At 41.7% G+C, this 26,324-nt stretch overlaps 1 protein-coding gene across 6 annotated transcripts in view; it reads right to left on the reverse strand.

Annotated features, from left to right (window-relative positions):
- Positions 1–26,105, reverse strand: part of PGM2L1 (phosphoglucomutase 2 like 1) — a 47,476-nt gene extending 21,371 nt beyond the window's left edge. The window contains exons 1-3 of one of the 6 annotated variants that reach the window (XR_006102884.1): positions 25,938–26,071; positions 24,736–24,915; positions 5,834–6,001 (exon numbers count right to left, since the gene is read on the reverse strand). Coding sequence is in view for 5 of the 6 variants with exons in the window: in XM_042457666.1 (XP_042313600.1) it covers positions 5,834–6,001; positions 24,736–24,846 (279 nt within the window). In the remaining variant the exon portion in view is untranslated. Of the gene's footprint in view, positions 1–5,833; positions 6,002–24,735; positions 24,916–25,937 lie in introns of all 6 variants that reach the window. The other 5 variants (XM_042457666.1, XM_042457664.1, XM_042457663.1 and 2 more) reach the window with 5 other exon arrangements.
- Positions 26,106–26,324: the final 219 nt, after the last annotated feature.

Consider the following 26,324-nt stretch of genomic DNA (forward strand, 5'->3'; position numbering starts at 1 on the left):
AATTTGCACATCCTAAGTTCCTTCATGATATCTCAGTTAAATCCATGCTCCAATCACAATGACAAGGAAAAGGCTTGGTAGTGCAGTCTTCATGTGCGCATCAGATAAGCATGTTAACCGGTCAGTCAGCAGTCTCATGACTGAGATTTGTGTGCTGGCTGAAATACCAGGAGCTTAATCAGCATTTAGATTCTGCGCCTCTCTAAATGTTGTATTTATGCTGAGTCAGAAAGATCAGGGCCTATGGTGCATGATTTGAGCCATGACCATGGCGCTGGTCTTGTGGGAAACCAAAGAAAAAAATGCTTGCTCTATATATTGTAAGCAGAGATGAAGGAGGAACCACGTAACACTTCAGATATGCTAAAGATGGAATTGATGCTAAAAGTTCATCAAAATCAAGTGAAATCAGCAGCCAGGGTATTTTGCACTTGGAAAAGGTGAAATATTTCTTTTCTACTTGCGGGATTATCTGTAAAAGCATAACCCTTTATGCATAGATAGCAGTATAAAACATCAGAGTGCCTGAATCAACTCCCTGCAGAATATGTGATGAAAGTGCTCAAGGCTGATTTGAATTCCTCTGTGGTAAAGGCACATTTGAGATCATTGTACCTAAATTTAGCTAAAGATGGGCTAATCCTTTGCCTAAGAGCTCCACACTTGTGCCATTTTCTCTCTTCTCAATGTGTTGTGATAAGTCAGGAAGTTTTCAATTCATCAATTTCCCATTTACAACCAAATCAGAAACTATTATGTTCAGGTTCAAAACAAGCCAGGATCTTAAACCAGGGTTTAAAGTTTAAGACCATGGCTTGTTCTGCATCTGGTATCCCTGTTTGGAAATAATGGGAAAAGACGGTTAAGAGAAGTTTTCTGGGATTAACTGCAGTTTGAACCAGGGCCCATTTTTAAACTTTTGGTTCATGTCTTTAGGCCTCTGTGCTCTGTTCTTCCCCAGTATCTTGCAGTTTGTCCAGCATAATATGCACCATCTAGAAATTTAAGTTCGACAGGCAAAGGGATATTGTCTGTTCTAATAACATACACAACTTTCAACAAGGCTGCAAGCCTTTCAAGATCTGGCTCTGCACTCTAGAGAACAGAGTTCAAATCCCCACTGAGTCATGGAAGCCCACTGTGTGACACGGAGCAAATCACCTTCCCAGCTTCAGAGGAAGGCAAAGGCCAACCCTCTCTGAACAACTTCTGCCAAGAAATACCTATGATCGGATTGCCTTATGGTCACCACCACTACTTGAAGGAAAGTAACAACAACAAAATTGTTTATGCTATGAGTGGAATTCCTCTACTTACACCTTGCAAGTATTTTCAAAAACTAAATTGATTGCTTAGGAGATTTTGAGGGGAACTTATCTCCTCCTAGAACTTCAATGAAAAGGATGCAATTACCAATCTAATCGGGATGGTTCAGCCTTCCACATCGTACCTAACATCAGGCATATATATTAGTGTCTAGATCAAGGGAAGTAATAGTGCCACTCTATTCTGCTTTGGTCAGGCCCCGCCTGGAATATTGTGTCCAGTTCTGGGCACCACAATTCAAAAAAGACATTGAGAAACTGGAGCCATGTGTCCAAAGGAGAGCGACTAAAATGGTGAAGGGTCTGGAAACCATGTCCTATGAGGAACGACTTAGGGAGCTGGGGATGTTTAGCCTGGAGAAAAGAAGGTTAAGAGGTGATATGATAGTCATGTTTAAATACTTGATGGGATGTCACACTGAGGAAGAAGCAAGCTTGTTTTCTGTTGCTTCAGAGACTAGGACCCGGAGCAATGGATGCAAGCTGCAGGAAAAGAGATTCCACCTCAACATTAGGAGGAACCTTCTGACAGTAAGGGCTGTTCGACAGTGGAACACACTCCCTTAGAAAGTAGTAAAGTCTACTTCTTTGGAGGCCTTTAAACAGAGGCTGAATGGCCATCTGTCGTGTGTGTTTTGACTTAGAGTTCCTGCATGGCAGAATGGGGTTGGACTGGATGGCCCTTGCGGTCTCTTCCAACTCTATGATACTATGATTCTATGATTCTACTTTGTAATAGGATTTGAACATATCTACTTTAAATAAGCAACCAATAGCTATGTTAGGAAAGTAACTATGCAAAGGAATCTTGTAGCACCTTTGAGACCAATTGAAAGAAAGAAGCTGGTAGTATGCACTTTTGTGTAATTCCAGATAATCTCAAAGATGCTCCAGGATCCTTTTGCATATTAATCCACCATGGTTTGCTTTGCAGTCTTCATTTCTGGCACCTCTATTTAAATTTACACAACTTGATTCTCTCTTTAAAAAAAGGCAGTCTTCTGGCCAACAATTTCAGCAATGAGAACTGTCTGGCAAATACTGTCTCATCAATTGCAATTTGACCCAAGCACACATGCCAAATATACTTAATGGGGGAACCCAGATGTGAACATTGGCAAGGAACCATTTTTATGGAAAGTGTGGGCCAATAATGGGATTGTTACCTTAAATATATTGTGCTGATGGTGAGTTTTTGCATTTTTCAATTTTAGAAAGACAGTTTAAACTATATCTGTCAGCAAAATGGCAATACCTACAACTGAATCATTTGTCAAGATCTAGATTTGGCCCTGCAGTTTAACCTGAGTATCTGAAGTTCCCTTAATATTAGAGACAGTAACTGAGGCCAACCAAGTATCCAAACCTACAAACTCCATATATACATTTCTGTTATCTATAAATAAATATATCAAGCAAGGGTCCCAAGCAGGAATGAAACAAAGAACTGCAACACTGCAATTCTGACTAATGAATTATTTACTTGTTTCTTGGTAATTAGCAATAGGCCAACAGAAGTATCCTGTTCACATTCTTTGACTGCTAAAAGATTAATACTTTGTTACTGGAAAGATAATTTTCCTCCACTTGTGACCCAGTGGATAGAAGATCTAACAATACCTGCAACATTTGAAAGAATTATGTACAGATAAAATGTTCAAATGGACTTGCATTTGGACATCTGATCAACTTTTATAGAAACTTGCAACTTATGTGGTTATTTTTCCTCCTTTTGTTATGCTGGAACATTATTGTGTGTAGCTGAGAACCTTTTTGAATACTGTATAAATAAAAATATTTAACTTAAAAAGAAGGAGGAGGAGGAAGATGAACAGGAGTGTTGACAGGTAGTAAATACTCCTTGATCCATCATTGCCTATGTGTCTACAATGACTACAAATGCCTACTTCCAGGTCTGGCTAACCTGCCATTTGTGGCCCTTTCTACATGCAATAACCCATGCCCTAGTAACCTCACACCTAGATTACTGAACTGCTTTCTATATGGGGTTTCAGATGGTTCATAAGGGCATCTGTTGGCTAGGGAGGGGCATCCACACATATTCTTCATGATCTACACTGGCTGCCAACTCAGATCTTGTTGTTGTGGTTGCTGCTGCTGCTGCTGTTGTTGTTGTTGTTGTTGGTGGTGGTGGTGGTGGTGGCAGCCTTCAAGCCGTTTCCAACCTATGGCAACCATAAGGCGAACCCTATCACAGGGGCTTCTTGGCAAATTTCTTCAGAGGGGGTCAGCCACCCTCTGAGGCTGAGAAAGTGTGACTCACCCAAGGTAAGTGGATTTCCATGGCTGAGCATGGATCTGAACCCTGGCCTCCAGAGTCATGGTGCAACACTCAAACCATTGGCAACTTGCCTATAAGTCTATTTTAATATACCAGTGTTGTCTTATTAAGTCCTAGACATCTTAAGGGAACCCCCATATATCTGAGTTATGTTCTAAAAGGAATACAGATGTGCTTGTGTTGCAGAGAGAAGGCTTTCTATAGTCTGCTTGAAGGAAAATGAAGAGTGGCTTCTGTTTTGTTCATTTGCACCTCTGAATACACGGGCGGTGTGGTGTTAGTTGTGCATTCCTGGGCATCTGTTTACGTGCAGTTTAAAAAAGATTTCTGTCTACGGGTACAACCATGAGGTGAGGTCTGCGCACTGAACTGAAAAATTAATCTAAGTGGCTGGTCACAGCAGCAGCTCTAATCCTGCATGCAAGTTGGCCAAGTTGGCATCTGATGTAGTGCGTGACTTGAGAGGCAGGCTTCACAACTCTCTGCTGAGGTGTAACAGATTTTGTGGGCATCCCCTTTTGGAGAGCACACTGTCACAACTTAGTATGGCAAACCTGCCTCCTCCCAACATACATGCATTTTCCCCCTCTGGTCAACTGTATTTTAAAAAAATGTCAAAGGCAGGTTAAAGCCAGTTTGAAGCCACCAATACAGCTAAGAGTCCTGCAAAGGCTTTGATGGCAGTCCAAATGCAAATCTGAAAAAGGCTCCTAGCAGAACACAAACAAATAAGCATCTCCAAGAACTTTCCCAGTTCAGGTGCAAATCTGCTTTCATCCTGCAGTCAAAGAATGCTTACTTATGCAACCAAAAATAGTTCCCAAGCAAACAACCCGAAGTACAGAACACAATCTACAAAGCAAGCAAGATGGCCTAGAGCCAGGAAGGCTCCCCGGTGACTGAACTTGACATTTTCTGCCAAGAAAACTCAATTACGGCTTATCAGCCAATCCGAAGTTCCCCATGCTTCCAAGCAGACCAAAACACAAAGGCAGCACGTGCCCTCCATGCTGTCAGAGCATGAACAGCTCCAGAGTCAACAAAACATGCAAGTCGGAAAGTGAAAAAACCCAGCTGCTTCCTCAGCGGTGCAGAGACATATCAACATGTTCACTTTTTCCTTGGAGCAAAAACAAAAGCCCTCCAGAACAAAATTGTTGTACTTTCACCTAACTACCGTCTCTAGCACATTTTACAAAAGGAATCACAGTCACCCCTCCATTTTCGTGGGAGAAACTGTGGGGGAAAATTTTGTTGGACTACAACTCCCATCAGTCCAAACCAGCACACCAATGGTGAGGAATGCTGGGAGCTCAAGTCCAAAAACATGTGATGGGCCACACAATTCCCGATACTGCCATAAAGATTTTTGGCACAACTCTTGAGCTCTCATGTCCTCCTATAATTCAGCTTCTAACTAATTCTAGAGAACCAGTATAATGTAGGGTTTTGAGCACTGGACTAGGACTCTGGGCCTCTGGGAGACCAGGAATCAAATCCTTGCTCAGCCATGGAAACCCCACTCAGTAACTTTCAGGACTCCAGGAGAGGTTTGTATTTGAGTCACCATGAATCACAAATGACTTGAGAGTACACAAATAAAAACAACAACAGAGAAAACTGAATTATAAGCACGACGGGACCATAGCCGGGGTGGGGGGGGGGTTCTTGGGGTCCGGACCCCCCCTTCCATTGAAAAAAGAATGGTGTGTGCTGTGCCGCTGCATCCAAGCCCATTAAATGGTGGCACTTAGTCTGGACCCCCCCCCCTTCCTAAAATCCTAGCTACGTCCCTGGCACAGACAACTGAAAACAACTGCCTATCTCTTCCCTGTTTACTCCAACATTCACCTCCCTCCACATCCTTTTTTTCCTTTTATGTGTGTTGTTTCAAATTGTATGCCTGCAGGCAGGGACTGTCTTGTTTGTTACTGGACTTATGTAAGCAGCTTTGAAACCTTTCCACCTGAAGAATCACACACAAATATTTTCAAAAGAAGAAATATGGTATGGACAGATGATGCTAAGTATTACACAAAGATTCATTTTCACTATGGAAGGGTTTCGTACAGGAAAGCGAAATTGTCAGTTAGTAAGATGAGGTTTCGTGACAACTTGAAGAAGACAGAGACCACAGGACATAACATTGGAGAAAACTGTATTAAAGCTACTGGGGAAGCTTTACTGCCTTCTCTGCTGCCCTCACCTGTGTGGACTGGATCACAGTAAGATCGTTGATGCGGCAAAAACCAGCTCCCATAGCGGAGCGGAGCCCAGCAGTCCCAAACGTAAGTCTGCGGCACAGACGGTCCCGGAGTTCCTTATTTCTTCCATTTCGTAACAAGTCTTCAATCTGCTCTCTGGTTTTAGGATTCTGCAAATGAAATAAGTTGCACAGTTATGTTTGACAGTCAAAGGAGGACAGCTTTCTTGAAGATGTAGGCTGCAGTATAGAAAGCGAGGCACTGCAAATAAGATCCAAGGCAACTCTTGACATGTTCTGGTTTAACCTGAGAGTCAGTTCGCGTAATCCTTTCAGCCCATTAACGGCTTCCATTACCAATTAGCCACCATCTGCACTGGCAGCCCAAAGCCAGATCACAGCCAAGGTGGCAGAAGCTAAATGACAATCCCTGAAATGGAGAAGCTTATGTGAATCAGTCCACACTTTTCATTTCATGTGGGATGTTCGGTTTCTCTAGTCAGGCACACACAGGCCCCATACAGACAGGCCAAAATAAAGCTGCTTCGAGTCAATTTGGAAGTATGCTGTTTAAATGATGCATGAGTACTAAGTGTCTGGAAGTTGCGCCAAAGCTGCGCTCCAGTCCTTAGGACTGGATCGTGGCTTTGGCACAGCTTCTGGACTCTTAGAACACATGCATCATTTAAACAGCATACCTCCAAAGTGGCCTGAAGCAGCTTTATTTTGGCCTGTCTGTATGGGGCCACAGTTTCCATATTTCAAGCACTTTCAAGGAAGCAATATGTCAATATATACTAGTAATTATAGAGTAAGAGTCCAAATGCTTGAAGCAAAGCAGCTTGTTTACACGATCTCTGATACCAAGCCATTTTGGATATCTTACCTGGAAGCAGCATATCTGGAATCTGTTTCCAAAACTGAAGACAGCAAAGGGAGAAAGCCATACTCTCTTAGCTATCCAGGCTCAGTCACTCCTGAGGAGAACTACAACTTGCCATTTCTAGACTGCAAGCAATTTTGTTTTTATTTTAGATGTTCATGTGTCCCATCTACTGCTTTGCCTCTTCAGGAAGCAACCCAAATAGCAAACTTGCTCACAAAGCTAGCTTAGCTCTGCAGTTCTACAGGAGGAGAGACTGAAAGGCACTCCAAGAAGGGGAATCAGTCACACAGATGTTTTTGAGCAGAGCTCCAGATTTGAGATTTGCCAGCCAAACAGATCCCATTAAGTTCTGCTTTTATTATCCAGGTTAGCAGCAACAGGCATTTTCTATGAGGATTGTAGGCATACTGATTCAGGTGCCCAGTTCAAAAGACCTCTCTGTTCTGAAGGTGAGACATAAAACATTTGATGCCTTCAGGAAAGGATGAATGTCATATTTGCTTCCAAACTGTATTTCTTAACATCTGAATTTCTTTCCCTCAAATTCAAGAAGAAATCCACAAATGTCGTTGAGTTCTTATCCAAAACAAGCTATACAAAATACAGTAGTATAAAGTTGACCAAACCCAACAGGTTCCTAGCATAGAATGACCCGTGTTGCAACTCCGTCACACAGCTATTTAAACCTGCTAATTGTTTTCGATTGCTTCTATATTTTGGTGACTCTCATTTTTTAACTTATATTTTAATTGTTTGATTCCTTTTGAGAGCTGCCCTGGGAATATGATCGAAAGGTAATACAAAAATGCTTCATAAGGAGGAAGATATAACAGGATGCAAAGGGTCTAAGGCTTAACACTCCCATTTCCACACAAACCACAGTGTGCAGAATCTACTTCCTCCAAAATAAAACTCATGGTTGAATTTCCACATCCAGGGCCTGCTGCAGAGAAACCGCTAAAGGATGCCCAGTACAGTATTTGAAAGAAAATTCTTTACTCCCTCTGGCATTTTTTGGCATCAGATTGTAGCCTCCACACTTCCATTTTGGAGAAACAAAACCCACAACAAAGCCATATGACCCAGCTGCTAATCAGAGCTTTGAAAAGTTACTTTTTGTCTGACTTTCCAGCCAGGGCTGCCAGCTCCAATTCTGGTTAAGAGATTTTGAAAGCTATCCAGAAAAGTAGATGTTCAAAGCTGAAATCACTATTATTTGGGAAGGATGTTATTTTAGCACCTAAATACCCACAAAGCACCAGATCCTATCAGATCTTGGAAGCTAAGAAAGTGGCACACTGTTTAAATGCCAGTACAACAACTCACAGCCACAAGGTTGTGAATTCAATCCTGTGGGGCTCCAGGGTCCATTGAGCCATCTATCCTTTTTTAAGTCAGTAAAATGAGTATCCAGCTTGTTGGGGGCAATTGGCTTAAGCATTGTAAACCACGCAGTGCTAACTCACTGATAAGCGGTATAGAAGCACACCTACTATATTGCTATTTTAGCATAAAAAGAGACTAACACAAAGTAATCCAGGAGCATCTTTGAATTCAACTGGGAAGAAGAAATTTGAAGCATTAACTTTCATGGACACAGACCATTTCATCAGATGCACAGAGCGAAGCCTCTGTGGACAGAAAGGCACAGAGGCAAGTATTGTAAAAAGTAATAGAAACACACAAAACATGTTGAAGTGATTAGTATCAATGTAATAATGGTCATAAAGAATAGGGCAAAGGTGGGAAACAAGTTTTGCCTACAAGCCCAGATAAGCAGGTATACATACGTATAGTGGAGGGAAGTCTTTCTCTAGTGCATTGGTAGTATGGCTGTAAAATACTACTCTATGAAAGTCAAGGGGAAATGTGCAATACGTGGAATACTTCCTTTACAATATCTTTTGTTCATGTTCTTCAAGCTGCAGAACATGAGCAAAAACAAAGCAAAGGGTCCACAAAAGCTCACACTAGAAATGTCTTCTTCCCAGTTGTCTCAAATATGCCATGGGGTTCCTTTAGGTCTTTTAAAAATTAAATCCAATTTATTTATACACTGAAAGGATGGCCTATAATTATGAAGTGACAGCATTCTTAAGGCTGTTTCTGGAAAGAACATTCTACATCCAAATGTTTGAGAGCTCTTCGGGAGCATCTGCAAACACTATAAGGGTCAATCTAAATGCAAAAGTAAATGAATCGTTTGCATTTAAATAACATGTATATTAAAACACATCTGCAGGGAGGAAGTTCTTATTAGGTTTGCAGAAAGAGGGAGCTTAATCTTTTCCACCCAGCAACAACCCTAATGAAATGTTCCTTTGGAAAGACCTACAAACACACGCTGTATAAATACTAACAGGACTTATTAACACAAAGTATTCAATTCACCAGCTCTTTCAGCAGAGCTTAGAAAAGCTACTCCATGGACTGAACCCTCAGAATCCCCCACCGAACTCCATCAGGAAAAAAAAAACACTTCCTAAGCATTGGTGATGAGTCCAAGTAGACCACAAGTTGAACATGAGTCAACAGTGTGATGCGGCAGCTAACAAGGACAATGCGATTCTAGGCTGAATCAATAAAAGTATAGTGTCTAGATCAAGGGAAGTAATAGTGCCACTATATTCTGCTCTGGTCAGGCCCCACCTGGAATATTGTGTCCAGTTCTGGGCCCCACAATTCAAAAAGGACATTGAGAAACTGGAGCCATGTGTCCAAAGGAGGGCGACTAAAATGGTGAAGGGTCTGGAAACCATGCCCTACAAGGAACAACTTAGGGAGCTGGGGATGTTTAGCCTGGAGAAGAGAAGGTTATGAGGTGATATGATAGCCCTGTTTAAATATTTGAAGGAATGTAATGTTGAGGAGGGAGCAAGCTTGTTTTCTGCTGCTCCAGAGACTAGAAGGCGGAGCAATGGATGCAACCTCCAGGAAAAGAGCTTCCACTTCAACATTAGGAAGAACTTCCTGACAGTAAGGGCTGTTCGACAGTGGAACAAACTCCCTTGGAGTGGAGTGGAGTGGAGTCTCTTTCTTTGGAGGTCTTCAAACAGAGGCTTGACGGTGATGTTTCAGGGATGCTTTGATTGAGATTTCCTGCATGGCAGAATGGGGTTGGACTGGATGGTCCTTGTGATCTCTTCCAACTCTACGATTCTATGGTCATTCAAGTTGCTATTAGAAATGTGAAGAGCCAATCTAAGCTGCACATGTTTTGGACCATTTTAACAGCCCAAATAACTTAGAAATACCACACACTCCTCCCAAACTTACTTAAGATTCATTTTATTTTGTTACTGTTGATGTCTTCAGGTAATTTCTTACCTATGGCGACCGTAAGGGTTTTCTTGGCAAAATTTGTTCAGAGGGGGCTTGCCCTTGCCGTCCTCTGGGGCTGAGAGAGTGTGACTTGCCAAAAGTCACCCAGTGGGTTTCCGTGGCTGAGCTCAGATTTGAACCCTGGTGTCCTAGTCCAGCACCCAAACCACTACACCACACTGGCTCTCTTGTTTTATCCACAAAGGCCTAATCTCAACTGTTAAGAAAGTTGACCTATTTTTTTAAACAGATAAAAACATACTTTTATATCCTCTGACTACTAATGCAACAGATAAGAAGCCATGGTAAGGGCAGCTCTCCATGCCCCTTCCTTGGAGAAGCCACGTGAACAAAGAGCACTAAAGTAAGCAGTGCAAGCTGGTAGAGATGGCTAGCTAGCTAGCAGGCTATCCATGTAAACAAAGGAATAAATATACATGGGCTCAAGCGATGGTTGACTCTTCCACCTGGTCTGGCTGGTCTAGTTCCAGTTTCTCCAGCCCACTCTTCCAACATTTCAGGTCAAATATTTTGGTTCAAACCAGCCAAGCTCATCCTTGTGTAAGAAGACAATTCAAGTCATGCTGTTAAATCAAATGATGCAAACGAAGACATAATGCGAATTCACCTTGATTTGCAGACAGTCTGTTGGAACCGCTTGCCTCTTATGATTTCTTTTAATGGATTTAGAGTTAATTTATGTTTTGACAGAACTACATTATTTGGCAAGATACAGCATGGAATGATGAAAATGCCTAAGATGCCGCAGAGATTTAATGTAACTAAGAGGATGATGGGAGGCCCTGGAGGCCAGGGTTCGAATCCCCACTTGGCCATGAAAAACTTCTGAGTGACCTTGGGGAAGTCACTCTCTCTCAGCCTCAGAGGGAGGCAAAGGAAAAACTGCTCTGCAAAAATCTTCCCAAGAATATACATAGGGTCACCATAAGTCAGAAATGACTTGAAGGCACACAACAAGAAGATATGCTGTGCACAATTCAATGTGATATTTAGTTGCACTCCAGTTCCTTGTTGCTGTCTATATCTCTTTTCTGATTCTTTACTGAAAATATTGTATGAACAATAAAACAGGATCGATCGTTCACAAGAGCAAACAAACGCCATGCTCACAGAACGATGCATATTTGTACGCGTTAAAGTGATTTTAACTGTCACTGTCACTTTGCTGGTCGCAAACAAGTATATAAGTAAAGCGCATTTATTTTATGACACAAAATATGTATCATATAGTTCTGAACAGTATTTGGTACGGTTAGGATCACCCCCGAGCCATTTTTGAGAGCTTTGAGACCCCATGAAATGTGATTTCGAAATGGGGGTTTTTTTTTTTTTTGCCAAAATCCCTCCCACACACCTTCTAGGGATCCAGGGGCAGTTTCTCTGTATTCTTCCCCAAGAGGGGCCTATTGTACAGCAGAAAGTCAACCAGAAGTGCACTATGACTTTTGGCTGACCTTCTGCTTCAAAAAAGGTCCCTGGGACCTATTATGGTTGAATAAGGCCAAATATTTAACACTAAATGCCCACACACATTCTGGAGGGCAATTGGGGAAAACCTTGATTTTTAAAATATTTGATTTTATTTTATTGCAAAGGGTTAAATAGGGTGGCACATCTTACCAAGGTCTCCCCAAGGGGCATACAAGGCCATAAACACTCCCTAAGAAAATAATAGTAGTAACAAATCCGAGATGAAGGCATAGCAGTGGAGTATGGTCCTCCAAATGCCCCAAAATCCCTGGCAGTTGCCCACCCTGCCAGAGAATTAAAACACTCCACAGAGCTAATAACCCACAGAATGTTCACTTAAATTAGATAATGTTCTATTGTTTATGACTGTTCAGTTTGGATAGATTCAAATTTCAGTCATTAGATCTTTCCAACATGCCTCTGCCTTGTTTTCATACAAGTGTCCCAAGGGCACACATATGAGTGCACCTATGCAGCAATTCATTCCAGTCATAAATGCAAGACAGAACCCGTTCTGAGAGAAGAAGAAAAATCCAAGATGACTTCTGAAAGCCTTGCATGCGTAACACTTTTTGTTCTGAAGGGTGTCTTTGAATGGAGTATGTAATCGCAGGCTGTAATCTTTTCAAGGTACACATGGTTTCTTTGCTTTTTAATTGCTTTTCAGCTTCAGCCAGAACTTGGAGCTGGCTGGCTGGCTGACAGTGCAGAATGAGCTGAAGAGCAATTTGTACAACATCATAAAATGAACTAATTTTGATTATATATAGATGTCAAACAACACACAGGTATAGTGGAGTCTGTTGCAGATCTCAAGCTGCCCCTCCATAAGTGCAGAGAGTAAACCAAACTCCTCAGCAGAGGTTTAAAAAAGGCAATGGAATCCAAGGTCCGGAGGGTGACTGAGCAACAGTGACATTTACCACAAAGAGGTCAGCCAGCTCCCAGGTCCAGCGGCTGCCAGGCACCAAGCAGCTTGCGAAACCTGAAAGTGGCAGATCTCAGAAAGAAAGTCACAAGTGCACAATATTCAGGTAAATTCAGGCTCTAGTTCAAGCAGTTCATGAGATGTCAGAGAAAAATCCTGACTCCAAGAGACCTGCAGGGAAAACTTGGAAGTGGAAGGATTCATTTCCTCTTGTGAACAAGGCACAGAAACAGGGCTATGGGCCTGAATAGCTGCAGCACACTGGAAGAGTCTAGAAATTATTTGCACACCCTTCTCATCATCTCCAGCCAGGTTTCTCACAACACAAGATACTCTCACATTCACACCTGGACCAGACAACACAGCCACCTTCACATTCTGTGAAACCAAAGGTGTTTTGCTTAACCCTGCTAAGGCACATTCCAAACCAAACACTCCAGCACAGTGATTTATAGACAACAAAGGTACACATGGTTATACATGCATTTTGTGTAATGATTTTGTTTTAACTATGTTGTAGCCCGCCTCGAGACGTGAGGAGAGACAGGTAAAAAATAAAATGATGATGATGATGATGATGAGAGCCAAAGCTCTAAAAGAGGTTAATGGCATTTGAAGACTTAAAGGAAAGCTACATTAAAATCATTAATAGATGGTACTACATTCAAACAAGATAGGATATACAAACTAGGAAAAAATAAGTGCTAGAAGTGCCATAAAGAAGGTTCTCTTTACCACATATAGATGTGGTGGCCATGCACCAAAATCAAGAAATATTGGTTTAAAATCCACATAACAATGCAGAAAGTATTTAAAATACAATATGCTCTAGTTCCTGAACTGTATTTGCTCAATATGACCTCCACTCTACATAAAGAAGATGAAGGCAAGTATTGGAGATCTGTAATTTATTCAGTTACTGTGGCGAGACTGTTAATAGCAAAAAATGGCAAGCAAAATATCTTCCATTGATAGAAGAGTGGTTGCAAAAAAAGGGAGGGGGGGAATTGTTTAAACATGGCGATCATCTCACCTCTTAACCATCCCCAGCTTCCTAAGTCACTCTTCATAGGGCTTCAGGGTTTTCAGACCCTTCAGCATTTTAGTCACCCTCCTGGGGTGATGGTTTTAAGTTACAGGAAGGTAGATTTTGCTTGAAGGTTTGAAGAAATTTCTTGATGATGAGAGTGGCTCACTAATGAAAGCCATTGCCTGGAGAAGTGGTGGGGTCTCCTTCTCTGGCATCTTCCAAAAGAGGCTGGACAGCTCCCTGCTGGAGCTCCTGCACTGACAGCCCTCAGGGTCCCTTCCAACCCTGTTGTTCTATTATTCTGTACTGTAAAAAGATATAGGGAACTGTAAGCAACAAACTGCAAGGCAGATGGATGATTCATGAGCCTCAGGAAATTAACCTTGGCTGAACTCCACTATTATCTAGGAATTCTTGCAGCTTTCATCACCACAAGCCTCACAAAACAAAGTCTTACATCACCAACAAGAGTCCTACTTTACAGCTTGATAGGCAAGTTAATTTAGATGCCTGCAAGCAAAACCAATTTCATCTCTAATCTGTCTTTGAAACACAGAGATGATAGTAGGAAGAAGAAAGTTTATTTTAAAAGGATATTAAGGGGACAGGAGACAAGAGATTGTTTTTTCTCTAAAGATAGTATTCAAGAACAGAAAGGAAGTGGTCTTTTTAAAAAATGCCTTTTTGCAAGAAGGAATCATGTGTTCAACCCCTGACTAGGTTAACATTTCTCTTAATTCTCTACCTTTAAAAACACAGTTTTAAAAACAACCAGCAATGTTTTGGAATAAGAAAGATAATGTGCAAACCTATATTAATTTCCCTTATGCAAAGGAATCTTGTAGCACCTTAAGATTCTTTAGTTTCAGATACTCTTTGAGGTGCTCTTGCAGTTTTTTATTTTATAGGAAGAACATAAAATGAGGCCTGCTAGATCTGACCAAAGGTCCATTTCAGAGTGGGGAAAGCATAGACTGCATGTGGCCCCCAGAGCTCTTTTTGCTTTGGGGGCTGTGCTCTCACCCACACATCATATTCCCTGGAGAATATGGTGGCCAAAGCTAACAAATGAATTTCAGGGACACGACCAGCATTTTAAATTGTGCCCAGAAGGGAACCTGTAGCCAGTAAACTTGTTTTAACAAGGGAGTTATATGTTACCTATAACTGGCCCCAGTCAGTATTCTGGTTTCTGGGCTGCTGCAGCTTCTGAATAGTTTCCAAAGACAGCCCTATGTAGAGTGAATTACTGTAGTCCAAATGGGATGTATTTATATTTAAACTTTGTAAATGCTTCTGTTAGGAGCCAGCATAGCATAGTGGTTTGAGTGTTGGACTGCAACTCTGGAAGCCAGGGTTCAATTTCCGTCTCGGCCATGAAACCTGCTGGAAGACCTTGAGTAAGTCACATGCTCTCAGGGGAAGGCAATGGCAAACCAAGAAAACCCCATGATATGGTCACCATAACTCAGAAACGACTTGAAGGCACATAGCAACAACAACAATTACTGCCCTGTTCACTAAGAAGTAAGGATAATAGGAAACAGAGCTGTATTTTTCCATAACTTGGAAAGTTTCCACAGTAGGTGCAGCACCATAAACCTGAGCTTGAAGCTAATCACCATTCTGCAAGACAACAAGAAATCATAAAGAAGGATTATGCTGTTAGCATCTAGTCTCAGGGGACAATCCTGACAAGATTCATTTTGTTGTGTCCTAAAATCTCTAACCGACAGCCAGCGTGGCTCAGTGACTGGAGAGATGGACTATGATTCTGGAGACCAGGGTTTAACTCCCCGCTCAGCCATAAAACCGGCTGGGTGACCTTCGGCAAGTCACATCATCTCAGCCTCAGGGGAAGGCAATGACAAACCTCCTCTGAACAAATCTTCAGGGTTTTCTTGGCAAGATTTTCCAGTTTAGGGCTTTAGGGTCACTCTAAGTCGAAAACAACTTGAAGGCACACAACCAGGAATGGAGAGTAGTGGTGACTTTGAGGTTACTCCTTGTCCTACTCTGGAGCAAGGTATTTTTTCTTAATGTTACTCCTACTCCTGTAAAAACCTGTTACTCCTCTACTCCATACTCAACTCCCCAGCCCTGCATAAAACAACAAAGAGTAACAAATATATTTTGGTACTCCTTATTCTTACTCCTACTCCTGTAAAAACCTCTTACTCCTTAATTCCTTACTCCTAGCCCTGCATACAACAACAACAAAATCTTAAACTAGTGCTGCAACAAGAACTTCTTTGCACTTGGAAAGATAACCCCAAATTCCACACTGGACTAGCACAATTCTTTTCATTTGCCTTAGACATCATTGCCTAATTGTTCAGAAATCTATCAGCCAAAGAATTCAATGTACTGTAAATAGCCTCCTCTTCCAAATGGTTCATTAAATACAACAAAAGCCTTCCCAAGCATAAACATTTCCCATACACCCCACTCATTACCCTCTGCAGTAAATATCTATCTTAGTTCTCTTAATGCAAATAACTGATTTACTAAATGAATAATGAACTACTCCCATCGCTAGCTCTGGAATAGTATAAATTAATATTGTTATTGCAAACAGCAGGCTCCCAACTCACAGCCCACGGGAACCAGGGCAGTGGCATGAAAAGATTAAAGCCCCATTCTGCCATGGTTTTGATCCGGTTTAGGAGGATTGGACCTTTAGTTAAAAGAAATATACCAGCCACTCAACAGACAAAAACAAGAATAATTAACATCACATCTACTTTGACCCTGAAAGTCAGTGGTTCCAAGTATCAGGTCAGCTTAGTCTGTGGCACAAACCCTATAAATAATGCTGCTGTCACAACTGGTTGAGAACACTTTCCATCTCCAGTTTTCTTTGGGTTTTTCAGGGTTTGTGGACATGTTCTGGAAGAATATATTCCTAACGTTTCACCTGCATCTGTGGCTGGCATCTTCAAAGGGTGGTAGCATGGAAGCATGTGGGGTATATGGCCACCAACCTCTTAAGATGCCAGCCACAGATGCATGCAAAACGTCAGGAATATATTCTTCCAGAACACGGCCACATAGCCAAAAAACTATGGATGCCGGAAGTGAAAGCCTTTCACCTTCACACTTTCCATCTCTAGATCTGGTTCTAGGTTTTCAAACACTGCCAAAAAGTGCCAAGGAGGAGATGGGTAATGCTATTCCATTAATTGATGTCTACCCTGTATAACCATTACCAGCTCATCTACCAAAAAACCCCTGAATATCTGAGAAGACTTGCATTTTGCTTGAACTCAGCTGGGAATGGTAAATGGCCGTATTATTTTATTCATTTATATCCAGTCATTCTACCAATAATTCAGGATGACCAGACATCCTCATTTTCCAGAACATGCCCCACATTTCAGCCTTCTATCAAGGAGGAATTTCAAAATGTCCTCCATTTTTAGTGTTATTATTTATTTATTTATACAGTATAGTGTTGTAAATTTACACAGCGCTGTACATACAGACAATAAAATGTACAGCGCTTTATAAATAAAGGTTAATAATAAAATAAAGGTTAATAAAATCGATAAAAATGAAACCTGCCAATGGTGTATATTCTACAAAATACATATAAAACAATAGATAGTAATATAAGATAGAATTAGATAAAATAAGGAGGCAACAGACTGAGAACATCAGAGATCAAATAAAATAAAATATCAGATAACAATCGGATAAACAGTCACGCAATGCCTGGGAACGCTTCCCTAAATAATACAGTCTTCAACTCAGTTTTGAAACTGGTTAAAAAAGTGATGAAAATCCATTCTAATCAAGTTTTTTTAGGTTTTATTTCATAATGTCCTACATTTTATGCTGCCTTGTCCTCCTTGAGGAACGACATTTGGCCACCCTGCAATAAGGAGACTCAAGGCGGCTTTCCCTTGGCATAACACCAATATCCAAGCACATAATTTTACCAACTTGCATACCAAAATAAATACAGTCTCATCAGTACATTTAAAGATGGATAGAAAACTGCAGGCTGCAGTTTTTAAAAAAATCAGCTGAACAAAATCCTGAAACAGCTTCTGGTCCACTTTCAGTTTCATATTTTTTCATATTGGGGGATGTGGCAACGAGAAAGCCAAGACAGAAAAGTGAACCAGCTTCCAAAAATAGTTGTCTTGAAATGAGGGTATGGGGAGCAGAGTTTTCTGTGGGTTGCAATAAAACATCTTGGGAGGAGCATGGCTGCACTGCAAGCCACATTTTGCCCACAGCAAAGTAAATTCTTTTATGTTGGCCTATATAGTAAGCCCTCCGTAACCACAGATTGTTAATGCACAGGTTCAACCATCTACAGCTTGAAAATATTCAAAAAAATGTAACTTCCAAAAGGTAAGCCTTAATTTTGCCATTTTACATAAGGGACACCATTTAAGTATGCCACTGTCTTTAATGGGACTTGAGCATCCAGAGATTTGGGTATCCATGGAGGGTACTGGAACAAAGGCCAGCAGATAACAAGGACCCACTGTACACTTGAAAAAAGAAACTTTTCCATTTAAGCCAATGTAAGCAGCATCTAAAGGGCGGGGGGAGGCTGCTCTGGATTCATCCATTCAGGTCATCTCAAGGAGACTGTATTGAACAAGTTTTCTTTCATGTTTTTCCTTTGAAGAACAAAACAAAACTAACCTTCTGCCTAAGATTGCAGAAGAACAGAAGAACTATAAATGCACCTATTACGGCAAAAGAAATTTTTGATGTCATTAACAAAACTGGTTCAGGGAAGACGCCAGGACCAGATGGTTTACTAGCGATGAATTACAAGTATTTTCAAGAGGAACTTCTGATGGCATTACAACAGACAACTAACTCAATTTTACAAACTGAGAGGATTTCTGTTAGGTGGAAAGAATTTAATATACCTTTGATACCTAAAGAAGATAAGGACTTGACTGGGACAAAAGTTTACAGACCAATATCATTGCTGAACAATGACAATAAGTTTACGATGTTTTTGGCTGACAGATTAAAAACCATTCTTCATTCTTTATTCATGAAGACCAATGTGGACTTTTACCTAAAGACAACTGAGAGACAATATTAGGGATGTACTCAACAAATAAGAACGTTTAGAAAGGAATAGTGAGAAGGTCACATTGAATTTTCTAAATGCTGAGAAGGTCTTTGATCATTTAAACGGGACTTTTCTTATTAGAGTGATGGAAGAGATGTATTTGGAGACAACTTAATGGCATGCACACCTCAGCAATTATGTAAGATGTGCTTTATTCAGAGTACGAACAAGAGTCAACCCTTAATGATGCCAGAAAATGCCATTAAGGGTTTCCTCACAAGAAGCTTTTTATAAAACTGGCAAAGAAAAGTGCCGAAGGTACCAAGATATGTCAGAGAACCTCCAAAGAAAATGCAACATAAAATCAAAAGAGGGAAGCTTATGGATTCCAACCGTTATCTTACTTACAATGGTTTGAAAGATTTAAACTAAATAAAAATAATTATGGCTGTGAATTGATTAAGTCTGAATTCAAAATGCAATTATGTACAAATGATGAACGGTTAACTGGTAAGATATATAAACAAGTTTGTCTTCTGGTGCTCTGGAGAATAAGACCCGGAGCAATGGATGCAAGCTATAGGAAAAGAGATTCTACTTAAACATTAGGAGGAATGTCATGAAGGTAAGAGCTGTTCAAAAGTGGAAGATGCTGCCTGAAAGTGTGGTGGAGTCTCCTTCTTTGGAGGTGTTTAAACAGAGTTTGGATGGCCATCTCTCAGTGCTTGGATTGTGTCTTCCTGCATGACAGAATGGACAGGCCTTGGAGTCTCTTCCTATTCTATGATTCTATGATAATAAGCTGTTACTAAGATTTGAGATGGAAAATGAACAGGTGAGACTATGATCTGCTAGAAATTTCATATATAATCTACAAGTGGAAGAACAGGGAAGTATGGGGACAAAAGGTTTTAAATTTATCCTGTGTTATAATGTTAAGGATTTGTTTTATAAAATGATGTATTTTGGTACATGACACAGAGAAACTGTCTTAAGACATATAAAGGATCATTGAACGCATGCTGGAAATGCAATAAATAAGAAGGGTTGTTCTATAATGTGTGGACTTCTGAGAAAGCCAAAAAATATTGGCCACCGATACATAGTAAGAGGTAAAAAAAATATTAAAAGATTAATATTCACCTTTTTTCTTTTGGGAATGATGGTTGAACAACTAGAAAAAAGCCATGGAAGAATACTACAATATATGGTAACAGCTACAAGACTATTATATGCTCAGAACCGAAAGAACAATTCAGCAACAACTAAAAAAAAAAAGACTGGCTGTTAAAACTCAATGATTTGGCTGGAATGAACAAAAATAACTATTTTGAGTAAAGACAACTGTTTAACAAGATTTTTGAAAGATTGGAAACCACTAATTGACTTTTTGGGGGAAATAATGGTGATTGCTGGTTTTGTTAATTAACGTGAGATACTGATTTACATGAAGTACAACTTCTAGATAAGACAGAGAGGATGAGTTTAAGGGTCAAGATATATGTACAGAAAAGATAGTTGGAAGTTATCTTTTGTTTTTCTGTCTTGTTAGTTGTAATTTTTGTTATACATTTAGGTGTGTGGAGGAAAATTGTGTATTGTGTGTGTAGAATTGGAAAGATACAGCCGGGTTAGTCTGTCGAATCAGTACATATAGCGATCGTGTATACATTCTATTTTGTGTGACGTTTTTGTAGTTTGTAGTTTGCCTTTGTTACATGTGATAGTTAACTTTTATCTTATATAGATTTGAATCAGTGAAGATGACAAGCAAAAATACTCCCCCAAAACAGTTTTCCTCAGCAAACACCATTAGGCTGCATATAACACTAACCTGTGACCAGAATCCTATTACCAAAAATCATGGTTAAAGCAAACAACAACAGGTGTCCTCCAAGCCACAGGGTTCAAGCTGAACCACAGAAACTGAAGCATCACAACAGTAGCTCTCAGGGGAATGCTTCCATCATTGGCTCCTAAACTAGGAGCATGCAGAGGGCCCTTCATAATAATAATAGTAATAATAATAATAATAATATTTATTTATATCCCGCCTCTCCCTATGGATCTCCCACTCCCAGGCCCCTCTGCAGGAGGCTGCTTGTTCCCAGCTTTATGTTCATCTCCTTGACGTCAAACATCCCATGAGGCAGACGCATTCCACATACTTTTCCCAGTATGTTAGGAACAACAGAAAACAAAACCAGTCAGAAAGTACTAAGACATAGGCTGAGCTGACTCTAGATTATATTTCAAAGTCTGTCAATAAACAAAAGAAAGCAATAGTGGACCAGCAGCCAGATGCAATCAAACAGTCCTGCAAAAATAGCATCAAAATAGATGGTTTAGAAGAATCATTTCCTCTGTAGGTCTCTAAATGAAGTGTACATTTGCTTCTTTTACTGCAACTACCGATATGTATACACACAGGTCAGGCGCCATTTTGCCATCCAACTGTCTGCACCAGCATGTTTCGACGTGCCAAAAGTGACATGACATCACTTCCAGCTGCCATGTTAGCCCATTTTGGGGTGGCTTCCTAAATTTATTTTGTGTTTTGTGAGGTCTAGGGGATCTTAGGAGAGTCAGAGCAAGCAAACCACTGTGGTGTGGACTGCTTCTGGGCAAAAATCTGGGGGCTTTGGGGAGCTTTAGGAGCTGCACTTGGGGGCCGCTATACTCTGTCCAGCCTTGATCTAGTACAGCAAGACGACATACAATACAACAAGCTTTCCCTATTGAAAAAAGTCATCTATACACAACGTAAGAGTACAGATTTGCAAGGTGGAAGGGTCCAGAGGTGAGCAGATGAGCCTCCAACAGCAGAAAGGGTGTCAACAGGTGGGGAAAGGTATCTTCCCGAGGCTCCGAGATGCGCCAGGAGAAAGCCTCCGGAATCCATGTACCACCAGCAGTTCTCCTAACAGCAGTAGGCCTTAAGAGGATGGAAGGTTTACTTTTCAAAATTCACCAGAAAGGAGGAGGAAAAATACACTCTCCACTGCCTGTCGTGGCCGACATAAGCCAGCAGTATTTATAGAGTGACGTAATGCAATGCTTCCTTCCTCCACCATCGCCACAACTACTCCCCCCATGAATACATCAGGCCCAAAAGTGTGAGAAATGCGAGAGCGCTTTCATGAGTCCACATCCCTAATTACAAAGCATTTCAGATTAAAATTGTGGTGAGGATTGATCTAGCCATTTCTAACCTCTATTGAAAGTCTCAATAAATTCAGAACACGGAGCCCTGGAAATGGCCTTCTGTGGAGCAAAGGAAACCGGCTTCTGCTAGGTCAGTCTGTCCGCTAGCTCAATAGTGACCAACCTGATAGCCCCATCTGAGTCTCTCTCAGCCAGAGACTGCAGCTGGACACTGCTGCATGCAAAGCATGTACAGTACTCTGAACTAGTGCTCCTCCCAGCGCTACCCAGAGCATCTCATATGCTGTCAATATTTTTTTCATTTCCTCTCCTCATCTGTACAATTGGCAGCATGCATTATTAATCATCCACTATTATTCCACCCTGGAGGCAGCTGCTGCCTAAAATGGCTCATGAGCCAATATGCAGCATCAGCAAACTCCACCGATAATGCAGCAATGATGCACACTCATGCTCAGAATCAAGAGCAGCCGAACATGGGTACGACTGCTTCTGATTTTACATCTGAAGGCCCAGGTTTCTCTTTGCAAGATGCAGCCTTAACAAATGAAACATTAGAGAACCATGTAGCATGCCATCTACAACTCCAACCAATATTCACATCCAGAAAGAACAGCATGTCAACACTAATGCACAGCAAGACTTAATGCTGTTCTTCAACAGCATGCAAGACATTTCTTAGCATCCAGAAGATGTTCCATTTGGAGAAGCAGCTCTTAGTTCAACAATGCACAGAATTCCTATTAGTGAAACTGCCTCTGCAAAACAAGCCATTTCCAACTTATGATGACCCTAAGGTAAGCCCATCATGGGGTTTTCTTGACATCATTTCTTCAGAGGTTGTTTGCCATTGTTGTCCCTGCTTTTAAAAGAGGTATCAAGACATGGCAACTCATCAGGCCTCTCTATCATTAGCAAACTATTTAGGCAATAAAGAAATTTCATATTAAAATTATGAACTACTATCTTCAGGGTTTATCTGAAAGGAGAAATTGTCTTCTGTCCTTCAGAGCCCATCTGCCAGGTGCTACATTTTCTTCTAATGCTTGCTTCCTCATTTCATTTTTATGCTAAAAATAGCGAGTGCTTTGGACAGCCTCCCATTGACAGTTAATTCCATAAAAATAACTCCAGACCATTCCCAAATCACAGAACATCTTCTTTCAGACACCTCTGGCACTGGTCTATTTCATAGGGCTCTCTCTCCAAAGACTCCCAATGACATCATCCACCAAGGAGTGGCAGACTGCAAAGAAAAGACGTGAAGAGAACCAGATCCAAGGTTTGTGGCTAAAACACACTCACACAACTGATTAAAAAATGGATGCGGAAGTGAAATAACTTCCCGGAGCGAGCAAGAAACAAAAACAAAACCACTGCCAAAATTTAAAAAGGGAAGTGTTTTTAAAGAGTCAATAAACTGGACTCCGGAGTTCTTTACTTTTTCCAAAAATGAGCAGCACTAAAGCTTAAGACAAAACAGCTTTCCCAGGAAGGTTGCTGAAGTTTAATCTTGGCCTTCCACTGCTCAGCAAAGGCAACAGAAACCCAAAACCAGAGCACTGTCCCTTATTGACAATAATGCATTTTAAGGGGAAAACACAAAACATCTCGCACCGCAGAGACATTTCCTGACTACAAGCTGCTACTATACCATCATCATCGATGAGATGAGTCACTGTCCTACACAGCATCAATGTTTATGCAGCATACCAGCATATCAGAGCATGGTGTTGAAACAAGGAGCAGCACCTCTTTGGGAGAAAGAAGAGGGCCAGGCAACCATTTTTTCTCCAAAGCCACAGAAAATGCCCACTTTGCCAACTGTCCAACTTCACACACTGACCCTTATATTTAAAAAGAATGTGAGGGTAACAGGACAGTAACTGGAACCTGTCACAATACCAGTGGAGACATGCTAATGGAAATAGTAGGAAAAACACATACAGACACAAGCATTGTATTGTACATGAAAAAATAATATTCAGAGACTCACTCTAGGCATTATCTTTTTACTTTGCTCAGGCATCCTGCCAAAAAACTCACCACCCTACAAAGGAGAAGAAATATATACATATGTGTATGTGTGTATGTGGTAGAGTGGTTTGAGTGTTGACTAAGACCCTGGGAGGCCAGGGTTCAAATGCCCACTCAGCAATGGAAACCCCCTCAGCAAGTCTCACTCTCGCAGCCTCAAAGGAAGTTGACACCCTCAACATTTTGGTGGTTCCTTCATTTTTTTCTTGCTAAAGGTGTGGGCGTCTTCAGCTTGGCACCACAGACATGACAACCTGAGAGTGGACACACACACACACACAGTAGACCCTCCGTATCCAAAGATTCCTCATCCACAGATTCAACCATTCACAGCTTTAAAATATTCAATAAATAAATTCCAAAGAGCAAGCCTTCATTTTGCCATTTTATACAGCATTTTACAACAGCCTCATTGTATTTAATGGGACTTAAGCATCTATGGATTTCAGTATCCACAGGGGGTCCTGGAACCAAACCCCAGCAGATACTAAGGGCCCATTTAATATTATTATTGTTGTTGTTGCTGCATTGTATATAATGGGACTTGAGCAGCCACAGATTTTGATATTCACAGGAGTCTTGGAACCAAACCTTAATGGATACCAAGAGCCCACTGTGTGTGTGTATATAGTGTATACACACAAAAATACATATATATACTGTATAATGTGGTGCTGTAAAAAACTCTCTCCAATACAGATTCCTGCAGGCATGGTTTTTGGGAACACAGGCACACACCCAACAGAGCAACCCATGAGACAAGCTCCTGTCTCCTATTTCTAGTCCTGGCAGGTAAGGCAAGGCAAGGGACTGTGAGCAAAATGTATAGCGTGGCTTCCCTCTTACAGCTCCTCTTCCCTGATGCTGCAGGCGAGAGGCAGACAGAGATAACAGATATGATGAAAAGGTGGAGGCACTTAGTTAAGAGATGAGGCCAAGGAGGAGGGTGGGTGCCACTGACGGTCCACTTCCTGGGGGTGACGCTGCTCTTATCACCCACCTTGTCCCAGGTGAGCCACTGCCAGACCGCCTTGTCCAGCTGGGAGTCCCCGGTGCTGTGGGTGATGATCAGGTTGGAGTTGACGTCCCCAACGTCTCGGCGGTCCCCCATGTTCCTTCTTCCCAAAGGTGTGGAGGGTGGTCTTCCCCTTGGTGCGGCCGATAGGACAACCTGACGCTGCTGGAAAAGGTGCAAGAGGAGAAGGAGAAGTGGAGGAGGTTCACCAGCATGTGCACAGTCCCACCCACACACCCCGGTCACGCCTTCCTTGCACACCAGCAGCAGCACCACTTTGCTGACCAGAGCATGAAGAAGGTGGAGAAATGGGAGCGGTGGGGTTTTTTGGGGGGAGTGAGAGGAGGGGCTCTCCCAAATTTGGGGGAGGGGCCTATTCCTATCCTGTCAATCTTCCTTCTGCCCCCCCTCTTCCCAATTGTAGCTGTGAGGCAAAAAGGGGGGGAGGGAGGGAAGAAGCCAAAATTTGGGGATCTTAAATTTGGGGGCGGGACAAAGGTCTGGGCTACCTATACATACATACAAATCTCTATATCTATTTATCTGTGTATATATATATGTGCGTGTGTGTGTGTGTGTGTTCCCTGATATGAGACACACACACATCCACACAAATAGATGATACCTAGATAGCCTCTTATACCAGTATCCTCACAAAACAGACACACAACCACACAAGTAGATACAGTATAGATATCTATAGACATAGACAACTACCCCCCACATCAGTTTCCTCACAGAACACACACACACAACTATACAAATAGATATAAATATTAGAAAAACAGAGATCCCTTTATATCAGTACCCTCACAAAACACACAAACACAACTCCACAAATAGATATAGGTATCAGTATCCTCACAAAACACACACACACAACTGTACAAATAGATATAGATATGTAGACAGATATCCCTGTGTCAGTATAATCAGAAAACAAATACACATAATCACACAAATATACAGATATCTATATAGGTAGCTATCCCCTTATATCTGCATCCTCACAAAATACACATACACAACAGTTCAAACAGATATTTAAACAGACATCCCTTTATATCAGTATCTTCACAAAACACACACACACACAACCACACAAATAGATATGGATATCTAGATAGATATCCCTGTATATCAACATCCTCACAAAATTCAAACACACAACCCCGCAAAGGACGCACACAGGCCTTCTCCTTATTCCTCTTCCCTCTCAGGCCCACTCACACTCCCCAAATTCCCTCAAAGGATCCACGCCGACGGAGCAGCATACATCCACCTCCTTCCCGCGCGGGCCTCTGCGCCCGACTGAGGGCAAACAGTCAACAACCAGCCCCTGAAGGGGAGAAGAGGAAGGGGAGCCACGCCTACCGCCCGCGGAGGGACACGCCCACTCAGCGCCCTCGGCTGCCGTCGGCACGCGCCAGGCGCTAGACCCCGCCCACCCCAGCTGAAATGCATATATATAAACCCCGCCCACCCACACACCCCGCCTCCCGGGGTTTTGGCTGCGCGCGCAACCTCCTCCCTCTCTTTCAGGGAGACTCAGGAACATGCCGCGGAGGCCTCTG

The sequence above is a fragment of the Sceloporus undulatus genome, chromosome 3 (genome assembly GCF_019175285.1).
Source record: "Sceloporus undulatus isolate JIND9_A2432 ecotype Alabama chromosome 3, SceUnd_v1.1, whole genome shotgun sequence".
In the NCBI taxonomy this organism is placed as follows: domain Eukaryota; kingdom Metazoa; phylum Chordata; class Lepidosauria; order Squamata; family Phrynosomatidae; genus Sceloporus; species Sceloporus undulatus.